Source organism: Drosophila busckii, unplaced genomic scaffold (assembly GCF_011750605.1).
Source record: "Drosophila busckii strain San Diego stock center, stock number 13000-0081.31 unplaced genomic scaffold, ASM1175060v1 chrUn_01, whole genome shotgun sequence".
NCBI classification, from domain to species: domain Eukaryota; kingdom Metazoa; phylum Arthropoda; class Insecta; order Diptera; family Drosophilidae; genus Drosophila; species Drosophila busckii.
This window is the reverse complement of record NW_022872717.1, coordinates 489,057-514,553: the sequence shown is the minus strand read 5'-3', so window position 1 is coordinate 514,553 and position 25,497 is coordinate 489,057. Positions and strand designations below refer to the sequence as shown.

At 36.5% G+C, this 25,497-nt stretch overlaps 1 protein-coding gene across 4 annotated transcripts; it reads right to left on the bottom strand.

Annotated features, from left to right (window-relative positions):
* Window positions 1–190: 190 nt before the first annotated feature.
* On the bottom strand, window positions 191–25,217 carry LOC108608012 (kinesin-like protein KIF21B). Of its 4 annotated transcripts, none has more exons than XM_017999182.2 (12): window positions 25,149–25,185; window positions 19,967–20,027; window positions 18,590–18,728; window positions 18,122–18,531; window positions 16,672–17,242; window positions 14,784–15,132; window positions 14,547–14,705; window positions 14,110–14,298; window positions 13,832–14,034; window positions 3,139–4,100; window positions 367–451; window positions 191–310 (listed from the first exon to the last, which is right to left on the bottom strand). In XM_017999182.2, the coding sequence occupies exons 2-12, from the start codon at window positions 20,020–20,022 to the stop codon at window positions 245–247; spliced, it is 3,189 nt and encodes a 1,062-aa protein (XP_017854671.2). In that variant the 5' UTR covers window positions 20,023–20,027; window positions 25,149–25,185; the 3' UTR covers window positions 191–244. The 4 variants fall into 4 exon arrangements, with proteins under 4 accessions (XP_017854671.2, XP_017854672.2, XP_017854673.2 ...); XM_017999183.2 differs by having other exon boundaries at window positions 14,562–14,705; window positions 25,149–25,184; XM_017999184.2 differs by lacking the exons at window positions 191–310; window positions 367–451 and adding an exon at window positions 488–597 and having other exon boundaries at window positions 25,149–25,190.
* Window positions 25,218–25,497: the final 280 nt, after the last annotated feature.

Below are 25,497 nucleotides of genomic sequence, written 5' to 3'. Positions count from 1 at the left end.
ACACCTTTGAAAATGTTTAAAATATTTTATTTTCTACATTATTTTTTTTTAATTTTAATTTTATTAAGTTTCTGAATTTTGTTAGTGACAACTTTTATTTTTTTAAATTGATTTCATATAAGTGTTCATTAAAATATTTTAAAATCAGTATGTATATACATGCATATATCATACAATGGGAAATTGTTTTTTTTTTTTATATTTTGTATAACAAAAATTAATATTTCTTTTCGTCAGATTTGATTTACTGCAAAGAGGTTTGAGTAATTTCCAGGCGTTTTAATAAACTTGGTTCATTGGGCTTAAATGCCTATTGACAAAAAAATTACTGTTATTTAAGTTTAACATAACATAAGTCATACGTACGGTACTGGTCAAATTTGGTTCTCCGAAGAGAAGATCATGTCGTCTCGCTGTTCGTCGGCGAACCTTTGGGCTCTTGTCAGAAGAGCTAATTACAAAATACAAATCAAATAAATTAATGTGATATGCTTACATAAATGAGAACTACATTAATCCGAGTTGTTGCATACTGTTTCAAATGAATGGTTGATTGTAGAGTAAACTTGATTTCTTTTAAGGAGAATCGTTGAATTTCTATATGATTTTGCATAATGGAGAAGAACATGTAAGTTTCAGATTTACAAACAAGTATCTTCGAGTTAAATTTAGAAACTCAATTAAAAGTAACTTTAAAATTTTTCAAACTAACTTATGTTATGTTAAGTTAGTTAAGTTACTTAACAGATCTCGAAAAATCAATACTAGGTGTTAAAATAACAAGTCTAAAGCATTTTAATTCTTAAAAATAGGGAACGCAAATGATAGTTGAGTTTTTGATTATTAAAATTGATTTAATTAATAAAAATTAAAAATAATTATTATTTTTCAATTATTATATAAAATAAACACCATAACTTTTATTTTTAATTTTTATAATAAAGATTAAAAATAAGAATTACTTGTTTTTATCATAAAAATTGAATTGAAATATGTTTTTAATCAAATGACCCAGATAAAATATCGGAATAATCTACACATCAATACCTTTTGATTTCATATATAATATGTATGTGTCGGAGGCAAGGGTATGAATGTCGGCGGCAAAGGTATGCCGTCCATATTAACACTTTTGAAGATTGACGCGGCTGCACAGCGAGTTCCGATCGGTTCGAATACCCAAGCTCAACTGAACTCTGTCAGCATACGCACTCATGCCATAAACTCACTCATGTCGAGTGTATATAGCCATCTCAGTCTTACTCAAGACTCTTGGTATCTTACCATCGAGCCTCACTCAGCAGCAGAGCGTCTCTGCCTCTGCTGCCGAGCTTTCGCTCAATATCAGATAGTAGAGCAGAAGTACGGAATTCCCAGAATCCCCGAATTCCCAGAATGCTTCTGAGGAATGTACCCGCGTATAATTACTAGCAATCACGCTGCGACATATGTATAATTGCAGGTGCACATGTACAGTGTACACTGGCTCGCACAAACAAGATACGAAGGAGAACGCTGCAAAAATTTTCGTCAATTTTTATACACTTTGACATTTTTGTGAAAAATGGAAAAAGGGTATTATGAAGTGCTCCAATGTATGTAACAGGGAGAAGTAAGGCGTGGCAGACGCCATAAAGTATAATATATTTTTGATCAGCTCGACGAGCTGAGTCGATATAGCTATGTCCGTCTGTCCGTTCGTCCGTCCGTCTGTATGAGTGCGTGTTTCTCAGCAACTATAAGAGAGGAACTAAATTTGGTATGTAGGTTCTCCTATATCCAGGACACTACGCTTTTTATTTTATTTTTTTTTATTTGCTCCCCCCTCCGCAAATCGAAAAACACGATATATAAGGCAGTACAAAAATCTTTAAAAATCTAAAAATAAATCACAAAATTGCCCAGTCATGTTCTCGACCGATTGTAAATTTCAGAACGATGGGATAAATAACTTAATTTCACAAACAATTTTTCAAAATTTTTTTTTTTCCCCGCCCCCAAAATTTACCAAGAAAAGACGCGCCATAGACAGCGGGGTGCACGTTCTGACGCGCCATTCAAACGTCGCTGCCGACGCAGAGGCGGCGTCGCTGCTGACGCTACAGCGAAAACGAGCTGTGACGCGTTAGCTGTTTTGTGTGTATGTATTTGTGAGTGCATGCATGTGTTTGCTGCGATGCCCTAGTCAAAGTGTATTTAAAAGTAGGTGGCACCCAACTTTAATTTGTCCACTTGTTTCGTATCTTTTTTTTTCATCACGTATATGCATAAATTCAGATATGTATGAACTAATTCAAAGAAAATTCATAATGTAGATTAGTACGGTGGCACAAGATTTTTTAATTTTTTTTAACGTAAATAGTAATTTCATAGCACATGAATTAAATATGCTATTGTCTTCTACACTCTTCTTTTTACAGATTTACGATATCATACCGCGTTCAAAAGATAGTGTCGGATGAAGCTGTGTCAAAATTTTTTTGGTGTAATTCTCATACAAAATGTACTGCATTTCATATATTACAGCTTGCATTGAGGAAAATTCGTTGCTGTTTGATGATATAGTAAATATGTAAAAAGGAGATGGTGTGGCGCAACAATAGCTTTATTTCAAACGCAAAAAATAATTTTTTTAAAAGCGGACAGTATTTTAAAAACGTTGAATGTTTTTCACAAACACCTGGCATTGTACATTTATAAAAAAAATATTTCACCACCGTAATAATCTACATTGAAAGCTTACAGATAGAGTTAACTACTATAAATAATTTGGAAATTTTACTTGACGAAATAAAAAGATACAAAGGAGAACGCTGCAAAAAACTTTCCTCATCTGGGTTCATTGTTTAAAAAGATATTTCAATTTAATTTATATGATAAAAATTAATTAATAAAAAGTTTAATTTTTACATAATAATTAAAAAATAACAATTATTTTTACCTTTTATTAATTAAATCAATTTTAATAATTAAAAATAATTTAATAAAATAAAAAAATAATTGTTATTTATTATTTTTTTTAAAAATGCTTAAAAATCTTGTTAAATAATATCTAGTTGGATTGGTTTTCAAGTATTAATAATAACAATAATGTGCACTTAGTAAATAATCAACGGATAAATACAAATTAAAACATACCTTTCCATATTTGTACTGGGTGATACACTTCGGTGTTGAAGTAGCTGATGATCTAAGCCAGAAAACTCTGGTAAGTCTTCTTGAGGTATATCATAAGTCCCATTACTTATTAACGATTTTTGTGAGCAACTTCGTGTTAGATTATTTACATTAAACTGATCATTAATGTTTAATGAGTCAAATAAGTCCGATATTTGCACATTCGTATTGTTCGAAAGAAAGTATTGTAGCAACTGTTGTTGTATGCCACTTTCATGTTGAGCTTCTTTTAATAAAGCTTCTTGTTCTTGAAATCGACTTTCGAGCATAGATGAATTGCATGTCATAAAAACAGCATTGTCTGCCAACTTCTGAAGTAGAAATTTCGCCTCCTCTATGGTGTTAGTTGACTCTAATATTCCTTGTATTTTATATGGATTACTATTCGTAGGTTCCTTGCCGTCTTCAAATTCCATAATTGCTTTTTGAACATGTTGTATGTTTTCTTGGATATATCCCAAGTTTGTTTTTACATTATCTTCTTCGCTTTGAAATTCAGATGCTTTATCCGCACTTAAGGGACCGTGAATTTCTTTCAATTCATGACTTAACTGTTCTCGTTCTTTAACAAGGCGCTCTAGTTCTGATTCTAGCTGGACGAGTAATTGTTTATTCCTTGCTGAGTGAATTATAGAACGTGATAAAGACTCCCACTTATACTGTGAAGATACAGTTTTCGAAGGTAACGATCTAGTAAATCTTTGACTCAAAAATCCACTACGTTGGCTTTTACGAAGTGCGGAAACTTCTTCAGATTTCCTTTTTAAGATCTGCTCTTTCGCATTCATTTTTGCTTGCAAAGACATAACTGTACATTTTTGCCTTCGTTGCTCTTTACGCAATTGAGCGATTTCTCTCGCTTTTTTTGTATTCTCCTCCTTGTGCCGATTTGATTGCTCTGAAATTTTTTTCATTAGCTTAACCTTGAAATGAAACAGGAAATTCGATAATTAGCTGAATTCAATTAATAACAAAAATGATGCGCGCATATATGGTGGTACACTGATCATGATACATGATTCCTACCTTTGCATTTATTACATAAATCAAGTAGTCATCACTGTTCGAATTTACTGCTGATTGCACTCAATAATAATAATAATAATAATAATAAATAATAATTATGTACCGATAAAGAAACAGTAAACAAAACTGTGCCGCTAAAGACACTGCTATGTTAGCCTATTTTTATACACTTTGACATTTTGTAAAAAATGGAAAAAAGGGTATTATTATGAAGTTCCTCAAATGTATGTAACAGGGAGAAGGAGGCGTGGCAGACCCTATAAAGTATATATATTTTGATCAGCTCGACGAGCTGAGTCGATATAGCATGTCCGTCTGTCCGTCCGTCCGTCCGTCCGTCCGTCCGTCTGTCTGTATGAGTGCGTGTTTCCTCAGCAACTATAAGAGCTAGAGGCAACCTAAATTTGGTATGTAGGTTCTCTTATATCCAGGACACTACGCTTTTATTTTATTTTTTTTTATTTCCTCCCCCCTCCCCCGCAAATCGGAAAAAACGATATATAGGCAGTACAAAAATCTTTAAAAATCTGAAAATAAAATCACAAAATTTTGCCTTAGTCATGTTTTTGACCGATTTTGAAAATTTCAGAACGATCGGATAAATAACTTAGGAATTATTTTCATTTCAATTTTCAATATAGACAGCGGGGTGCACGCAGCTGACGCCACAGCGAAAACGAGCTGTGACTCGTTGGCTGTTTGTGTGTATGTGTTTGTGAGTGCATGCGTGTGTTTGCTGCGATACCCTAGTTCAAAGTGTATTTAAATGTTGGTGGCGCCCAACTTTAACCTGTCCACTTGTTACAACTGAAATCTAACAAATGTAATAAGGCGCAGTATTACTTTTGCCCAGCGTGTTTTGCGTGCACATACCCATTTCGAAATAAATGTACATGTTACAGACAAATATGAGTTTGGCCAGTAAGCATTGCTAGAATCTTGGGATAACAACATGCTGTGGCTGAACTATGTATTGCTACGCAATCTCTTTTATACCAATAAAAATAATTCAATTTGTTTTATCTAAAAGCGTTATCGTCATTCATCAAAATAATTGCTGCTAATGGTATCATTATTATAAAAAATGGCAATAGGGTATCATAGCGTTGGCAAAATTTATGTAACAGGATTAGGAGGCGTGGCAGACCCCACAAAGTATATATATTCTTGATCAGCAAGACAAACTGAGTCGATATAGCCATGCCCGTCTCTCCGTCTGAATGATTCAGCGACTGTTTCTCAGCACCTATAAGAGATAGAGCTCTTTTATTTTATTTTTTTAAATTCCTAACTCAAAAATCGAAAAAAAAAACGCAATAAAAAATATCAAATAAATCACAAAATCGCTTGATCATGTTTTTTGACAGATGAAGAAATAACTTTGGAGTTATTCACATTACAATTTTCAAAATAGACAGCGGGGTGCGATTTTGCTGTTTTGTGTGTATATAAAAGTTGGTTACGCCCAACTTTTATTTTTCCACTTGTTTAAAATTATTTTCTTTTAAATTTTTCGGCACAGTTGGTAGATTTTGTAATTTTTCAAGATTAATCCAAGAAGTCGCGATCCAATACTCGTTAAGTGCAGACGTGCCTACTTAAGTAATGTTATCTATTTAAAGGCCATTCACCTACAACAAAATCGTTTCCTAACAGCGGTTAATAAAATCGCACTACCCTGCGCAAACAATTTTATTACTGTACTGGTGCGCACGTGTAAAAACAAGTGTCTCTCTCCAAACCACCTCTTGGTGTCTCACCGTTAGGTAATATTGCCGGAGCTGGCAGAGGGTTAGCAATTTGGTTTTAGGAGTCAACACGGAACCCCACAGCAATGCCATAGAATCTCACAAACGATATTGAATCCTTTTAAAGATAGGAAGTACTGTTCCGTAGCTTTTCTGGACATAAAACAGTCGTTCGATCGTATTTGGCATTTAAGTTTGCTCTACAAGCTCAAGTCCATGCTGCCAGCACTATTTTTTCTGTTGCTAAAATCTTATCTACATAGGCGTCTATTATTATTAGAATTATAAGACACTTTAAAATCTTGTGGTCTTACCCTCGCAAAATCTTTTTGAACTAGAACAGAGGTGCCCAAGCCATTGCTCTGCCAGCTCATTTTGTTTTTGTAATTGCTCTTGCTATAGGGCAAAGCAATCGCATATATGTACATATACGGCTCGCGGCATTGACAAAGCAGTATACAAAAACAATTTTGCGTATTCTCTTCATTCTCGAAGGCTTCGGCTGAGCAAAAACACTTGCAGTGTAGCAAGTTGAAGTAAAACAAGTGGACAGGTTAAAGTTGGGCGCCACCTACTTTTAAATACACTTTGACTAGGGCATCGCAGCCAAACACAGCACGGATCACAAATACATACACACAAAACAGCTAACGCGTCACAGCTCGTTTCGCTGTTTAGCGTTTAGCAGCGAAGCAGCTGCGACTGCGTGGGCAGCGACGTTTGTATGGCGCGTCAGCACGTGCACCCCGCTGCTATTATTGTGAAAATGCAAATGCCAAATAATTCCTAAGTATTTATCCCATCGTTCTAAGCTTTACAAAATCGGTCGAGAACATTGACTGGGCAATTTTGTGATTTATTTTTAGATTTTTAAAGAGATTTCTGTACTGCCTTATATATCGTGTTTTTCTTATTTGCGGGGGAGGGGGGAGGAAATAAAAAAAAATAAATAAAAATCGCAGCCTCCTGGATATAAGAGAACCTACATACCAAATTTAGTTTCTAGCTCCTATAGTTGCTGAGAAACACGCACTCTTACAGACGGACGGACGGACAGACTGGCTATACCGACTCGGCTCGTCGAGATGATCAAGAATATATATACTTTTATGGGGTTTGCCACGCCTCCTTCTCCCTGTTACATACATTTGAGCAACTTCATAATACCTTGTTTCCATTTTTTACAAAAATGTCAAAGTGTATAAAAATCGCGTGCGTTTATGTATTCGTGCGTTTATGTATTTTGGGCACCCCTGAACTAAAATATGCTTAATGCAAACTATGATAATTTACCGTTTTTGGTTATTTTTTATATTGCTTGGAAATATGCCATTAGTTTTTCGTTTTCGAGAGCATAATTTGCTAGCTTGCAGCTGTATCACAATTATAAGTCACATAACGAAAATTGACGCCAGACTGTTGACTGCACTGTTATTGCCAACTTTTTAAAGAATCTACAAGAATATTGCATAAAGCGTAGCACTGGACGTAAACCAGTGTTAGATGACCAGCGAGTAATTCATGCGCCTCATGCTGTCAACTTGCTGGCTTGAGGCCAACAAAAGTGTCGACTATGACGATTTGGAGGCTCTTGAATAAGGCAGAACATATTGTGAGAGGTGTATTCAAAAAAATACCTCATTTAACTTAAAAACAAACTGGGCCTCGGTAAAAAAAATACAATATTATTTGTTTAAATTTCTAATAGTTCTATAACTCATTAAGGTAATTTTTTCGGATGAAAAGAAGTTTAATCTTGATGGTCCAGATGGGTTTCGTCATTATTGGCTTGATTTGAGAAAGAGCCTCTTTATTTTTCAAAGCGAAATTTTGGTGGCGGATCAGCAATGGTGTGGGGAGCATATAACAAGTTCGTAAAGCTGGATTTGCAATTTACGAGCTCCAGAATGAATAGTGCAGCCTATATTCAAGTCTTACAATTAGAAAACATATTGCTTCCATATTTAAATGACAATGCTAGAATTCATACAAGTCGGACAACAAAAACTTTTTTAAAGGACTGTTCTGTTGAATTATTGGAATCGCCCGCATGCTCATCAGACTTGAATCCAATAGAAAATCTTTGGGGAATTCTTGCACGACGTGTTTACAAAGAGAAGACTAGATTTGATCATGTCAATGCACTTAAGAGTGCGATTTTAAGGGAATGGAGCCTACTTGAACCGCAATTGTTTGTGAATTTAATAAATTCAAAGGAAAAAAGGATTTTTGATGTTGGAGTACACAAGGGATCGACTATAAATGCCCAAATTGTTGATTTACATTACTTAAAATGTTATTAATTTTCTTAGTTTTAGTTTAAACCCGATAAAACTATAAGTGTATTATAAATTTGATAAGCTTGAGAAAGTTACTTTTTTGTATTTTGTTTAAAAAAACATAACAGTTTGAAAAAGTACTAAATTTAAGTTTAAACATTATTACCGACGGAAGAAGTACTTAGCTTTCGCTGTGAACGGACGTATTTTTTGTTACTCTCATTTAATTGATTGATCTGTGCGTTTTAGTGTATTTAAACTAGCTTATTAGTAGTGATATTCACGGTGAAAGAGTGCATATTAAGATTGGTAAAAGTATTCTATTGCTTAGTTGTTTCAGTGGCATAAATAAACTAACAATTGTTTTCGCGGTTTTATTGCTGTGTTGTTTTTGTTGGTTTGAGCATCTCTTGTATACGCTCCCTCCAGCTTACTCTCTGTTTCTTGTGCTTTCTATTTTTAGAACGGTGCTTGCAATAGTGTGTGTTTTGTTGTTGCATTTTTCGTAATTGCGCTCACACAAAACTAACTAACGCTCTCATTTAACGTACTTCTCTTAGTTGTGCGCTCTTAGTCGTTGCATTAGCTGTTAATATTTTTATTACTTACATACCCTTTCGTAGAGCATATACATTTGGTTAAAATGTTCGCTTGCTGCATTAAAAATTGCAAATGCCAAAGCGATGCAACTGCTGAGTGCATCGGATGCTGGCTGTGCGATAAATTTATACATGTGAAGTGTGCAGGCTTCACGATTAAAGTTAAAGATTCCATTATGAACAAGACCGGCTTAAAATGGTCATGTGAATCTTGTCGTGAAGCTGAGGCCGACATGTCTAGGTTTATGCGACATACTAAGCTTAATTTTTATGCTCAGCGAAAGAGTTTTAATAAACTCAATGATGAGTTTAAAAGTATGGAGACTCAGTTTAAAGCTCATAAAGTTTTAGACGAATCCCAGTTGGCACCAGCAGTAACACCTAAAAAAACAAATGAAGTAACATTGGTAAACTGTCCAGTACACCTGTTACTGCAGTTTGCCCTAGTATTGTTATAAATGATGATGAGACTGGTCCGTCATCTAAAAATTGTTAAAAAGAGTGTTAGATCGCCTGGTGATAGTTTCCATACTCCGCGCCCTGCTCCTAAGCCCTTATTAGCTGTTCCTTTACAGAAACAAGTTTTTGTTTCTAGGCTTCACCCGGATACTTTGGCTGAAGATGTAATTGCTTACATTCAATCAAAGATTCCTAACTCTATAATCACTGTAGAAAAATTTAAATTTAAATATTCTAGAGATATCTTCATTTAAATTGAATGTGCCACCAGAATTATTCGACACCATTTGTTGTAGTTCTTTCTGGCCACAAGACTTGCTTGTTAAAGAATTTACATTTAAAATAAAAGCAGACCAAGTGTATCGCTGCCAAAATTAAATTTTCCTACAGTTAAACCTACTAAACCTACTAATGATGCAAAAAACTAACTTCTTCATTTGTTTTAGCGTATCAAAATGTTAGAGGCATTAAGTCAAAATTAGCTAAACTATATATAGATAGTACTTCTTTTGATCATAATGTTCTTGCCTTCACTGGAAACCTGGTTAAAGCCTGAAATTTCTAGTTCAACAATTTTCACAAATAAATATACCACTTATAGATGTGGCCGTCTGTCACGGGGTGGTGGTGGCGTATTGATTGCCGTTGAATTCGACCTTTTATCGGAATTAATTTGTTCTTTATCTCATATTGAATTTGTTGCAGTTAAAGTGACTGTTTGTCAAATTTCCTTCTATATAACCTGCTCCTATATTCCACCTCAATCGGATGTTACAATTTATAATGAACACCTATCTAATATACAATTAATATCCTCTAAGCTATCTGAAAAGGATTATTTATGTGTATTAGGAGACTTTAATTTACAAGAAATATCTTGGTCCACTATGGATAACTTGGTAGTTCCTACTAGCTCCAACGAGTTCATAAATAATTTACTGGATCTTTCACTTTATGAAATAAATAATGTTCCTAATTGTAACAACCGATTCTTGATCTTATATTTGTATCGGATCATTCAGCTAGCGCAGTTAGCAGAATAGATCCGATTGTGCTTCCCGAAGATGTATTTCACTCCACTTTAGAATTACTTATAGAGCTACCGGCTCTTGAGCAAACCGTGCAGCCTACAGCAGCGCCTAAGCCCCTTTGTTTTAAAAAAGCCGACTTTAATAAATTAAATAACCTAATTATAAATCATGACTGGTCTCACTTTTTTGCCAGTAATAACTTAGAAATTGCTTTGTCTCTTTTTTATAACGCCTTAAATAGCTTTTTTGAACTATCCGTTCCTCGTAGACAACCTGGTAGGTCTAAAAAGCCTTTATGGTTTACTAGAGAGTTAGCGGGCTTAAAAAATATAAAATCGCGTTATTTTAAAAGATACAAACGTACAGGGAATAGTATTGATTTTTGCGCTATTCTACTGCTAAATCCAATTTTAACTTGTTAAATTCTCAACTTTACAAAAATTATTTATGTCGCTGTCGGCTTCAGTTTGTTCAGGATCCTAAACAGTTTTATAATTTTGTAAATTCTAAACGTAAATCGTCTTCAATACCTAACTATGTTTCTTATGAAAATACTACTGCAAATGATGATCAGGCATCAGCCGATCTATTTGCAGACTTTTTCAAACAACCTATTCAGTCACTAACAACTTTTCCTACACACACTACCCTTATAACATCAACAAATCTAATTTTGTTGCGGAGCCTGTGATTAACGAAGACTCAATATTGCTTGAACTAAATGTAATGAAACCTACGTTCTCTCCAGGACCAGATGGTGTACCAGGTTGCGTACTTAAATATTGCGCTGGCTCACTATATTTACTTTTACATAGATTATTTGCCTTGTCCGTTAAATGTTCCTATTTGCCTCCAATCTGGAAGGAATCTTTTATTATTCCGTTACATAAAAATGGCCCTAGAAGTTATGTAAATAACTATAGGGATATATCAAAATTGTCTGCTACGCCTAAACTTTTTGAAAAAATTCTTACTTCTCAATTAATGCATTTTAGCAGCTCAATTGTTTCACCTTACCAAGCACGGTTTTGTTAAACAAAAGTCTACCACCACCAATTTCCTTGAGTTTTCTTCAACGGTGGTTAAAGCTTTTCAAAACAAAATGCAGACTGATTTTATTTATACTGATAATATAAAGCATTCAATTCCGTTAATCATCGTCTTTTAGTGAAGAAATTAACTTGATTGGACTTCAAACAATTTGCTGAAATGGATTTCCAATACTAACTAACAGAACTCAGAGGGGGATTTTCAAGTCGGCTGTTTCGAAGCCAGTATTCGTAACGTCTGGTGTCCCTCAAGGTAGTCATCTTGGTCCTTTGCTCTTTAACCTATTTATTAACGATCTTCCCTCAGTCATTTTGCATTCCAATATTTTGATGTATGCTGATGATGTGAAGCTGTGTCTATCATTTAGAGACATGTCATGCAGTATTTTATTGCAGACCGATCTTGATTGCTTTTTTAATTGGTGCAAAAATAATTTATTAAAACTTAATTGCTCTAAATGTAAAGTTATGTCATCCCATAGACACTCGCCTCACATCGTCAACTACTACATGGATCAATTGCCTCTCAACAGATTATCGGAGGTTAATGACCTGGGTATTCTCCTTGATAGTAAGCTGAAGTTTGACAAACATGTTTCCTTAACTGTCAGTAAGGCAATTCAAGTTCTCGGCTTTATCAAACGATGGGCTAAGGAATTTGATGACCCTTACACAACTAAACTACTTTATATATCTCTTGTTCGACCGATTCTGGAATATGGATCTTGTATTTGGTCTCCACAATACTCGAACCACTAGATTAGTATTGAATCTGTTCAAAAAAATTTGTATTATTTGCTTTCCGTGGCTTTAACAGGGTTCCAGGTGTTGATCTACCATCTTACTCTAGTAGACTATTTTTAATTAATCTTCCATCTTTAACTAATCGACGAATCATGCTCGGTGTCATGTTTATGATTAAATTAATTAAAGGGGAAATTGATTCTTCTTATTTGTTGGGTCAACTTAATTTCTCGGTTCCTGTTAGGTATACTCGAATTTTTTTCCCTTAACTCTTAACTTTTGCACAACTAACTATTTACTGCATGAGCCTCTTCGAGTACTCTGTGCTGATTATAATAAACTTTATTCTGTTATCAACACAGAGACCTCAGAGTTTATTACTAAGCGGTGTATCTTAACTTACTTAAATATTAACAATTAACTTTAATCCAGATCTGATTGGGGTTTTCTGGGTTTTCCCCAATCCTTGCAACAAATGTTGGGTCTGTTTAACACTCCCAATATTTAAGGTTTTAAAAATAAAGATATAATTATAAATTACCTTTAAATTTAATTTTACCTATTTTGTATATAAATACTATAATGTAATTTTTTCTTTCGCTGTCAACTGCTCTTAGTTGACATTAAATAAATAATTGAAAAAGTACTAAATTTAAGTTTAAACATTATTACACATTGCTTTAATACAAGTGAGCTCGGGATTATGCAATTCACATTTTGCGAATTATGTACAAAAAACAAAGTGTCTTATAATTTTGATATACACCTTATGTTAGATGCGAATGGGCCGAGTTCCAGCGTTTAGCTGGAGTCCCACAGGGAAGCGTTTTAGGCCCTATATTGTATACGCTCGTCACTGCAGACATGCCAGTGCTAGAAAGGGAAGATCTCGTTTTTGCAACATACGCCGACGACACAGAGTTTTTAGCCATGGCTACAAAGATGGAATGTTGTAATCAATGAAGGAAAGTCAGCGCACATGACTTTCACAACCCGGCCAAAATACTGCCCAGAGGTCCACTATATTGCCTACTGTCAACAAAGTAAAATATCTCGCCTTAACACTAGAGAGAAGACTAACCTGGGCAGACCACATAAAGTCAAAACGAAAAAAGATTAGTTTGAAATTTCGACAGATGAGGTGGCTCCTGGGCTAAAGATCCCAGCTGAGCCTTGAAAAAAAAGTCCTCCTATACAAAGCGATACTCAAGCCCATATGGACGTATGGACCATAGACGTCTGTAAAGACATCACCCTCTCGACCTTCCCTTTAGGCCACCCAAGGACTGGTAGCTAACCCTGTAAATAGTCATAGAACTTACTTAATCGTAATTCGTTGGTTTTATAAAAATTGCGAAAACGACAAATCATCACAGCTTATCTTTTATATTAAATATATTTTAAATAGAGTGGATAAAATCAGATACAAACGTAAAATTTTTCTCGTTTAAGACTTAGGAATGTCACGTTTGGCATCCTGGAATAGTCCATATAAAAATATGAAGTCTTTCAAATTTGACTTCTTTTTTGTAATATAGGTGATGGGGGAGAAGGCATAAGTCCAATTTTAATTCATATATTCTTTATATCTTAGCATACGTGGCAAATTTTATAAATTCTTCCGAAAGTGAACGATTTTTTTTTTCTGACGATTTTTAAAGACAATTATCCCTGAAACTTTTATAAAATGTAATTTAATTTAATTTAAGAATTACAAACCTTACTACATTTTAATTCATTTAGTTCCATTCGAAGATTTTGCAGCTTGATTTCTTGAGCTTTCAAATTTTTTTGCTGACGTATATGTTCTTTTTGTGTCTGTTGTAACCTTTTTAGTTCACGATTCATTTCGTTCAGCTTTCGTTCATATTCCATCTTTACAGACTTTAAATTGTTTTTTGCTAAGCTTGATGTTCCAGAAACTGCAATTAAGGAATAAATATTAAAATTGAACAATAATTGATTAGAAATTTTTAATGTAAGAAAACAAATCATACCCATGTTTGCTAAAACTTCATCACGCTCCTTTTGTGTGCTAAATATTTTAGATGACAATACTGTAAGCTTTTCTTCATAGTGCTGACGCATAATTTGCATTCTCTCTTGTGACAACTCAAGTTGTTCTATTAATTTTGTTTTTATTTCAATATCTGAATTAATATCATTTAAATCGGCTTCCATTGCAACTATAAGTAAAAAACATATATATAAAACAAATCATAATTATTAAGTAAATATTAAATATTATTAATATTAAATATTTAAATATTAAATGTTCAAATCAGAATAAATAATACTGCAAGAGTTAAGAAATATTCAATATATATTTATAAATTTCTCTACGTTCACCTTCGTTCCTGCACACGCTGCTTTGTTCTCTCACAGTACAAAACAGTTGTCAATACTCTTATACTAAATATGTTTACTCGCGCACCTCTTTTACAATTACCGTTTAATTCACATTCACTATCGGATGACTCAATATCCACAAGATCACTATTTTCATTTGCTGGTCCCGGTAATGAACGCGACATTAAGATTTCCCGTTCTTTTTCCAACCCCTTTTTTGCAATGCTTATAATATTATTTTGATCTGAAATTAAAAAGAAAATAATAGTCGGTTATATATTCAATAAAGAACAGATGCTTTAATAATAAAGAACGAACATACCTTCATATATCATTTTATTTGCACGTGGGGAGTTACCTGATGAATTATACTTCCTTAATTGTCGACACATATCCTCAGTTTCAATTACTTTAGCCTGTAATTTTTCTATGTCCCTTAAATAACTTCCAAGCAACATTTTCACTTCGAAATCAATGTTCTTGTCCATTGACCATTCATGTGTTTGTTTCTCAAGCTTCAACTCAGCGTTTCGATCAGTTAAGACTTCAATAGTTTCTTGCATTGACTTAAGCCTTTGTTGCATACGTTTATTGTCAGCCATGAGCATAGAATTTTCAAGAAATGTATCAGAAATTGATGTATTCCCTTGCGAATCAAGCACACGTTTCCCCTAAACCAAAAATACATACATAAATTTATTTGCGAATCTTTGTAAATTAATTTATTAATTGTTAAGCATGAAATTATAAACAATAATCCCAGAAATATGTTGTGTATGATAAATGAAAAATAAAATAGCGTGTATAATAAATTCCAAAATAAATAAAATCAGGGTTGCCAAAAAAATCTAGGTCGATTTTTGGCCAGTAATCGCGCAACAATTAATTGGCAATAAAAAGTAGCACAATTCATTAAAATGTCCTTAAATATATTTCTTATTTTAGTAATGTTTTCAAAGATGATTCTGTATTCTTATTTTTATATTTCATAGAGCGGAAGATAATAGAATTTAATTTCATAACAGGCCGGTTACGGCCCTTTTAGCTACTTGAACTTTTGTTCTTTTGCTTATGAAAAGCAAATTTTAATTATTTTTATATTTAAAAAAAAATATAAGATAAAAATTAATTGGTAGATAAATAGCTATGGCTTTATTGATCAGAAAGAAGCTAGCAAAAAATTAAATTAAGTAAATTCTACTTAATGAGCATATGATTTACTGTGACTGGTGATAACAAAAAAAACCTTAGCTTTAGGAACAAAACATAAGCTTTTAGAAAACACATCAAAAGTTGCTATTAAGTTGAAAGTACTTGTACGCAATTTTTTGTTGCTGTTTTTAAAGTCAATTGAATTTACTAATTTTTCTTGTTAATATATGTATATATGACAAAAGCAATGCGCACACTACATAGCAAAGTAAAGAGTCTTAATGATTTGAGATGATTTTAAACTCTGCCAGCGAATGTTAAAGTTATACTAACTTAAACCTACTGATTTAACTTAAAGATTTTGTTTAATTGAAAATCATGAATTAAAGCATTTATAATGTTGAAATGTATTTATACAGGCATATTAGAAATTTTATGATCTTTCTAAAACAATGGTACTTTTTGGCTGGTCACCGACAAATCTCATGTGATGTGGATTTTAAAATCATATCGAACAGGGCTCTGTAAAATTATCTCGTATATGATTGAAGGTTGGTTGAAAAATCTGTGACACCCCCGAATATCAGTTCGACTGATCAACTAGAAAAAGCATACAGCTCGTTATTATAATGTCAAACTTGATCATATCATTATGTAATAGTTGTGGATTCTGCGAAACTTTTCTTAATTCCCTGCCTATTTCTATAATAAGAATACGTGGTTGTCTTTATAGCTTCTGTGTTTGTAATCCGTTTCATACAAAAATAAGATCATAGATTGACATAGACATGAGCTATGCACGTTCCTAAGAGCAATCCAGTCTTGCATCCCGATGTTCCAACAGAACATATGAGTAGACAGGCTTATATAAGTCAATATATTATAATTACATCCCGATGTTCCTACAGAACATATGAGTAGACAGTCTTATATAAGTCTAAGCTCGACTCGGTAATGAAGATTGAATATACTGGTAGCAAAAAGTTCCTATTTAAAAAAATTAAGAATAGAAAAAGCTCAAAAAAAATGGATTTTGAATTTGTTATATTATAATATACCTGTTTGTATTCCAAAAGTTCTAACTGTAAGGCTGCGATTTCCCTACGCATCGACGAAATCGTTCTCGAACTTTGATCCTGGTTGATTTGAACCTTATTTTTTATATTACGTGCTCGGTTGGCGTACTTGAGTGTATTCAGTGTTTCCATAAAGTCTCGATCACTTGGTGAAATGCATGCTATCATAAGAGTTTGACTGTTACCTCCTAAAGAATCTTGAAGGAGGCGTGTAAGCTTTGAATCTCTATACGGCACATGGGAAACTTTCTTAGATCGGTCACCCAACGCCGAGATACAATTGCCAAGAGCAAGTAGGCCGCAATTTATCGAGATGCCCTCACGTGCTCTTTCACCTGTTGCTAAAGTTCTTTTAAGACGCTCTGAACCGGCTAAATCAACAAAATGAAATTTGGATGTAAGGGTTTCAAATTGGCAATCGGAATTTTGTATCTTCGGCTCAAAAATGTGTTTTCTACGGACAAATAGTGTAAATACAGCATGTGATCGAGAAGACAAGTCATTCATTTTTGTTGATGCTGTTGTGCGTGCTAAAGCTCCTTGCTGGAGAAATCTGTAAAATTTTGGAAAATGTGTATATAAATATATCATAAATTTAATACATTTTAGTATATGCATCGCAGCAAACACACACATGCACTCATGAACACATACACACAAAATAGCGGACGCGTCACAGCTGATCGATTAATACAGCAGCGACGCCACCGCCTACGTCGGCAGCGACGTTTGCATGGCCCGTCAGCACGTGCACCCCACTGTCTATATTGAAAATTTAAATGTAAATTATTCCTAAGTTATTTATCCCATCGTTCTGAAATGCTCAATCGGTCGAAAGCATGACAGGGCAATTTTGTGATTTATTTGAAATTTTTAAGGATTTTTTTACTGCCTCTTATCGTTTTTTTTTTTATTTGCGGGGGAGGAGGGAGGTAATTAAAAAAATAAAATAAAAGCGTAGTGTCCCGGATATACGGAGCACCTACATACCAACTTTGGTTGCTCTAGCTCTTATTATTATGGAATACACACAACATCTACAGACGGACGGGAGAACGAGTACATGGCTATATAGACTCAAGCCGTCCGAGCTGATCATGAATATATATACTTTGTGGGGTCTGTCACGCCTCCTTCTCCTGTTACATACATTTGCACAAATTCATGATACCCTTTTTCCGTTTTTTACAAAAATGTGTATATAAAAAAAAGAATTTTTGTAAAATTATAACCAACCTTTAAAGTAGAATTACCAAATTTGGTAAAATGACAAAGTTTTATTAACAACAGATTTCATAAATATTCACGTACGTTTTTATACATTTGTATATGGAAAGTCTACCTTTAGAGGTTGTTGGTTATTAGATAAAATTTAAAAGGCAGACCATATAAAAATATTCATAACCGTTATATCCATTTCTTTGTTACTTACGTTAAAGCTTCTTGAGGCTCATGTATGGGTTTGACTGTAGCACCTGCTACCGTAATTTGTCCGTTTTCATTTTCATGGATTTTAAATGATGTATTTTTATTAAATGGATCTAAAAGATCAACAACATCCTCGTTGTAAAGTTCTATAAACTGAACAGCTACACTAAACTGCGAATTTGTAACGGAGTCAGTTGCATTATTTTCGAATCGCAAGCTGTCTATGCCTGCAAATATGTGTCGTATGGCACGGGGTATAATTCCAAGTTGATAGTCATCAGATGCTTTGTCAAATCCGGTTCCCATAGTGTAGGTTTTCCCTGATCCAGTTTGTCCATATGCAAGGACGGTTGCGTTATACCCATGTAATGTTCCATCCACTAATCGCCCAACACATTCGTTGTAAATATCACACTGCAATGAACAAACTATACAATGTCAAAACCACAACGTTTATTTCAGGTGAACCTACCTGATTTGAGTTCATGCCATATACATAATCAAATGTAAAAGCCTTGTCGGATCCTAAAACTATTTGCTGTTCACCAGGAGTTATAGATGTGCAAACCCTACACATATCAATGAGTTCTCTTGAATTTTGAGGTCGAATCCTAAATAAAAATAGATTTTTAAAAACAGTACTATTTCAAATTACTAATTAAGTCATTCGAATGTTTATGAATTCTATTTATTTTCTTACAATTTTTTTCATTGGGTTATAAATACACTAGAGAACGGCAAGAGTGCATGTGTACACAATGTGTACTACCATTGTGGCACTGCCACACACAAGCTAAATTGTGGCTGAGACCACACGACAATTGCTTGTGTGTGGCTGAGGGATTGGAGCAGTATTTTTTGTGTGGGCATCAGCTTCCCGAAACAATTCACACGAAAAAGGCCATAAGATTTTTTGTGATTTTGGATTTTGGTTCTTGCTAACTTTGAAAACTCTCAAGCAAGCCCGTAGGTCCCACAAAACTTACATTATATTTATAATATTATGTTCCGCCTATGACAATTTGCCCGATCACCGATCAAGCAGATAACTGCGTTCAGCTAAGCTCAAATTTGAGTTCTAACGGGTATAATGAAAATGAAATAATTTACATATAAAGTCACTCGCATTTAGATATTAGACTGAAATCTATTTTATAAAGCAGACAACTTTTCACATTTAATAATTTTTATTTAATTTAATATAAAACATAAATTTAAAAATGAATAGTTTTTTTAAATATTAATTTATAATTTTGTTTAGATTCAATTTATAGTTTTATTTCCAATTTAATGTATATATATACATTTTTGTAAAGGTTTGTATTAATTGTAAAATGAATGTATTCTATATAGCCGCAGTAATTAATTATATTCATTAAAGAAATTTATAAATAGTAATACTACATTAAAGTTGGGCCCAACTTTCTTATATACTTTGACTAGGGCATAACAGCAAACAACCGGACGCATCCAAAAACACATTCACAGAGAACAGCCAACTCGTGACAGCTGTAGCGTCAGCAGCGATCCGTGCCTATACACGCATCAGCAAGCGCTTTCCCTGTCTATATTGAAAATTGAATAGCTCATACAACCAGACGGACGGACGCACAAGCGGACAAGGCTATATCGACTTAGTTCGTCTCGCTGATCAAATATATATACTTTATGGGTTCTGCCACGTCTCCTTCTCCTTTTACATACATTTGCTCAATTTCAGCAGACAAAAATTGGTGGCAAAATTCGCACTGTCATCAATTATATAAATACAATTTTTTAAGTCAAAGTGAAATTGGTTTAATTTCGTATTTTCAGCTGTGTAAATACAATTAACTCAATGGAAACTTACCGTAATGCAACCCGGACTAAGCATTCCTTGTCAATAGCTTCAGTTTCAGTAGCCATAGTTACTTAAAAAGGTTAAACACAAAGGTTATATACAAAAATATGAGTATAGAAAATTGTATTCATATAAGGCTTTAATATAAATAAATTAAGATCTCTATTTAAATTTAAAAGTTTATGTTAGTGCTATATGAGCTGGTGGCAGCTGCACGATAACTCGGCGAAGGAGGTGATTAGGGCGTACCAGTCGTAGCAGACATCGCCCTTTTTCAGGACGGTCCTGGAAACAAAGAGAAAGCAGCCGCTTAAGGCCCCGACGCCGCACAGCAAGAGGAGCAAGGCAGAGGAATCTGCGCAAGCCGATGTCCCTCAAGAAATGGAAGTCACATCCAGCGACTCGAAATGTCCGGCTACTCCAGCCATCAGACCGAACCATGGGGAATGGCAGAAAGTCAAGCCAAGGAAGAAGCCGCAGAAGCCAGAGAAGAAGAGGAAGGAGAAAAAGCAACGGCAAGTAAGAGAGAAGACGCGACCGGATGCTATAATCATCGCAGCAAAGGGCGATGTTAGCTACTCCGATATTCTTCGGAAAGTGAAAACGGACGAGAAGCTGCAGGGACTTGGGGAAGCCGTCTGCAAGATCAGGAGAACTCAGAAGGGAGAGCTTCTATTAGAGCTCAACAAGGCCGAAGAACAAACGGCCGCGTTCAGGAGCCTAGTGGATGAGGCCATAGGAGAGCAGGATGTTGTGCGCACGCTTTCGCACAGGATCGCAATCGAATGTAAAGATCTGGATGAGGTCACGACGAGGGAGGATATCTGCGAGGCACTACGCAAGCAGATGAACATCATGGATGTTGTCCCCGACGATATCCACCTGAGGAAGGCATACGGGCAGACCCAGACTGCCACCATAAAGCTTCCGGCGGATAACGCGAAAAAAGCGCTGCACATTGGAGCCCTTAAGGTTGGATGGGTGAGCTCCCGGGAACGGGTGAGCATTACGAAGTGCTTTCGGTGCCTCGAATTTGGTCACCTTGCGAGGCACTGCAAGAGTGAGGTGGACAGATCCAAGTTCTGTAGAAGATGCGGAAAGGAGGACCACTTAGCGAAGGACTGCACACAGGAGCCGCAGTGCATGTTCTGCAAAGGAAAAAACAAGGAGTAGAACCACATCGCGGGTAGCGGTAGATGCCCGCTCTTCAGGAGTGCTTTGGCCGAGAGGACAGTATGAATTATTTTCAACTCAATCTTAACCACTGCGAGAAGGCTCAGGCCCTCTTGAGGCAGAGAAGAAGACGGACGTTGCTCTTACATGCGAGCCATATAAGCCAATTCCAGGCAGTGGATGGGTCAGCAGCAAATGCCAAGGAGCTGCTATCTGGTCCACAAGGATCGTGCCTCAGCACGTTAATACCTCCCGCGAGGGATTCGGTAGAGCGAAAATCCGAGGAATAACTTTTTACAGCTGTTATGCTCCACCCAGCTGGGACCTGGAACGCTTCAAGAGGATGCTGATGGACATCACCATAGACTCGAGAGGACGAGCACCTATAGTAATAGCAGGAGATTTCAACGCGTGGGCTGTGGAATGGGGCAGTAGGGAGACCCGGCCTAGAGGATCCAGCCTACTGGAAATATTCTCAGCGATCGACGTGGGATTGGCAAACACAGGTGACAAACTAACATACTGGAAGGCTGGAAGAAGATCGGTCATCGATCTTACTTTCCTTAGACCCTCCCTAAGTAGAAGAGCTACTTGGAGGGTCGGGGACGAATTCACCGCCAGCAACCACCAAGGCTATCTTTTTTAATTTCAGGCGAAAGACGGAGAAGGAAGAACAACGCATGCGAGTAACCGGTACGAAGTGGATGGAAGGTTCCCTAGATGAGGAAATCTTTAAATACACACTACACCAAAGCGACTGGTGCCTAGGACCAAACTCAGCAGAAGATACTGCTGAAAAGCTATCACACATTCTTGCTGATACGTGTGACTCAGCGATGCCAAGAAGGAAACCAAAGACGCGGAAGGCCATGCTACTGGTGGACGGAGGACATCAATCAGGCAAGAAAGGTTTGCCTGCGAGCGAGACGACTATGCCAGAGAGCTCGAGGTCGACAAGACTTTGGTCAGCGACTCGAAGAGTTTAGGACAGCCAAGCGAACGCTTAAAGGATCCATTAAACGGAGCAAAGCAGAGGGACTTAGGCGTACCTGCGAGGAAGCAAACATGGATCCATGGGGAACGGCCTACAAAGTGGTGATGAAGACCCTTAGAAGCCAGGAGACGGTAAAGCTGACTTGCTTGGTACCATCGTCGCTGAATTGTTTCCTCAGCTAGAGGTGACAAGACAGGAATCCCAAGAGCCATGGCAACTGGTGAGCACCGACGAGGTAGCCGCAAAGCAAGTGGGTGACAGGAAGGCTCCCGGACCGGATGGAATCCCGAACAGGGCCCTTAAGTTAGCAGTAGCTACTAGGCCGGAACTGTTCATTGGCACATTCAATAAATGCCTAGAGGAAAGAGTGTTCCCAAGAAGATGGAAGCTTCAACGGCTTATTCTCCTGACCAAAGGAAATAAGCCCATAGAGGAACCATCTGGAAATCGACCGATCTGTTTGTTGGACACGAAGGGAAAACTTTTGGAGAAAGTTATCTACAATCGGCTGTTAGCCGTTATAGATGAGAAGAACGCGTTATCGGAGTCTCTGTACGGATTTCGCAAGGCACGCTCCACGGTGGATGCCATCAAGGCGGTGACAGACATCGCATCCAAAGCGATCGAAGGAGATCGCTGGAGATGGGGCAGTAAGGAGTACTGCGCTGTAGTGACCCTGGACATTCGGAATGCCTTCAACTCTGCAAGTTGGGCACGAATTAAGGATACGCTCTTTAGGATTGGAGTACCTAGCTATTTGCTGGGCATCGTATCCAATTACTTACGGGATAGAGTACTGGAGTACGACACGGAAGCAGGCCCCAAGCGATACCAGGTAACAGCCGGGGTTCGACAGGGGTCAGTCTTGGGACCTCTACTGTGGAACATAATGTACGACGACGTACCTAGGATCCGACTACCAGATGGATGTACGCTGATAGGATTCGCAGATGACCTGGCGCTAGTCGTAGTGGCTAAGGAAATCAGGACAGTGGAGGAAACGGCGAACGCGGCTATTGATGTCATCGCCAACTGGATGGAAACAGCAGGACTGTATTTAGCAGCACACAAGACGGAGGCAGTGCTGATAACAAGCAGGAAGCAAGTGGAGTATATAAGCGTGAGAGTAGGTAGCGCTACGATCAAGTCCCAGCGCGCTATCAAATACTTGGGTATTATGATAGACAACAGGCTGAGCTTCCACTCACATATAGAATATGTGAGTAAGAAGGCAGCGAGGATATAAGGAGCCCTATCGAGGATGCTGCCAAACGTTGGAGGGCCGCGACCTGGAAGGCGACTCTTGATGGCGAGCGTAGTTGGTCAATTCTGCTTCTATGCTGCCCCCATATGGGCATCAGCAGTAGCCAGCAAGACGCAACAAGAGTCTGGTGAGGAAGCTAGGTGCGCCGTATCGACTCGCGGCGCTTCGCGTAATATCAGGATTCAGGACGGTCTCAGACGAGGCCGCGTTAACGGCCGGCATGATCCCAATCGACATACTGGCAAAGGAGATGAAGGCGACGTTCGAATCCCGCACTCAAGGAGGTAATATAATAACAACTGAAGCCGCTCGGCTTTTTTCCATAGGCAGATGTCAAAGGAGATGGGAGAATGGAACCAAAGGACGGTGGACATTTCGATTGATCCCTCGCATTGACGAGTGGATAGGAAGAAGCCAGGGGGAAGTTAACTTCCACTTGACACAATTTCTTACAGGACATGGAGGATACAGGAAATACCTATACAGATTTAGGCACGAAGACAGCCCTGAGTGCCCAAGCTGTCCAAACATGGAAGAAGACCCGGAGCACGTGCTGTACCACTGCACAAGATACACGGATAGACATGGAGGCATACCATCAGTGGAGGAACTAGTGCCGTTCATGATGGAGAGCTGCGACAACTGGAAGTACGTCACCCAGCTAGTCATAGGCATCCAGAGCGATCTGAGACGATGCGAGAAGGAGCGACGGGGCGTGGTGAGGGCCTAAGATATGCTACCCTTCTTCGCGAAGTAATACTTTGCGATGATACCGCGGGGATTGTGGTGTGAGGTGTATGGGAGGGTTTTAAGTACGTAGGCAATGAGTTGAATCGTGCATGCTACTGGTACGGGCCAGTAGTATCTTTAAAAGATTTTCCCCCCCATGCCGAGCCAAAAACAAAAAAAAAAACACACACACACAAAATAGCTAATTCGACACAGCCCGTTATGGCGCGTCAGAAAGCTGCCTATACTCAGAATCAAAATGTGAATAATTCCTAAATTATGTAACCGATCGTTCTGAAATTATCAGTATTGCAGGCGTAAATCGTTTTTTTTTTCGATTGGGATCGGAATGCTTCGGAAATACGAGAAATTACACACCACATTTAGTTGCTCTAGCTCTTAATCTCTGACTTCTCGTGGCTCATACAAACTGACATGGGTATATCGATTCAGTCTGTATTGCTGCTTAAGAATGTATGAATATACATTTAAGGGTCTGCCGCGCCTCCTTCTGACTATTTCATAAATTTGCACAATTTTATACCATTTTCCATTTTGTATAGAAAGTATCAAGGCCAAATGAAATTTATCCGAAACAAACCTATGGTAGGACAGTCTTACGGACTTGACTGAACCGACTCCCTGATCAAGAATATATATAATTTATAAGAATGGAGATGTCTACTACTTCCTGCTCACACTGAAGGAAATTACGATTTAAATTCATCTTATAAATGTATATGTATGTAAATGTATAAATAAATTAGAATATGTATTTTTTCAAATTTCATATTATCGACATGTACATATTTGTGTATTACAATTGTGTATATATGTACATATTGCTTAAGCGTGCCCACACTAATTTTTGAGTTTTGCACTATTGTCCAGATGTGTGTAAGATGACATAAACAATATGACACTAGTAAAAAGAATACAACACCTGCTGTTTAAAAATATGATTTTATGTAATATATTAATATTAAATTAAAGCTACAGCCACATAAAGTGATTATATCATATAACCATACCAATCCAAAACTTATTTAGTATTTTAAACAAGTAAGCTCAAAGTTCTATTATTTTTTAAAGCTCAACGGATCATGTTTTTCACAAATACACTATTAAGCCTATGTAAACATTCAATAAACAGCTGATGTCATTGGTGATGTCCGACGCCCGATAACAGTCAAAACTAATCCTATTTCTCTAAAATGAAAACTTCTATCGATATTAGACTCTTTACTATTAGATTTATTTTTAAAAATTCTATTAATTTTAAATGTTTCATAAGAAATATTAATACATCAAACGTTTATATCAAATCTTAAGGCATCGTATTATAATAATACTACGCGACAAACAGAATACAATTTCATA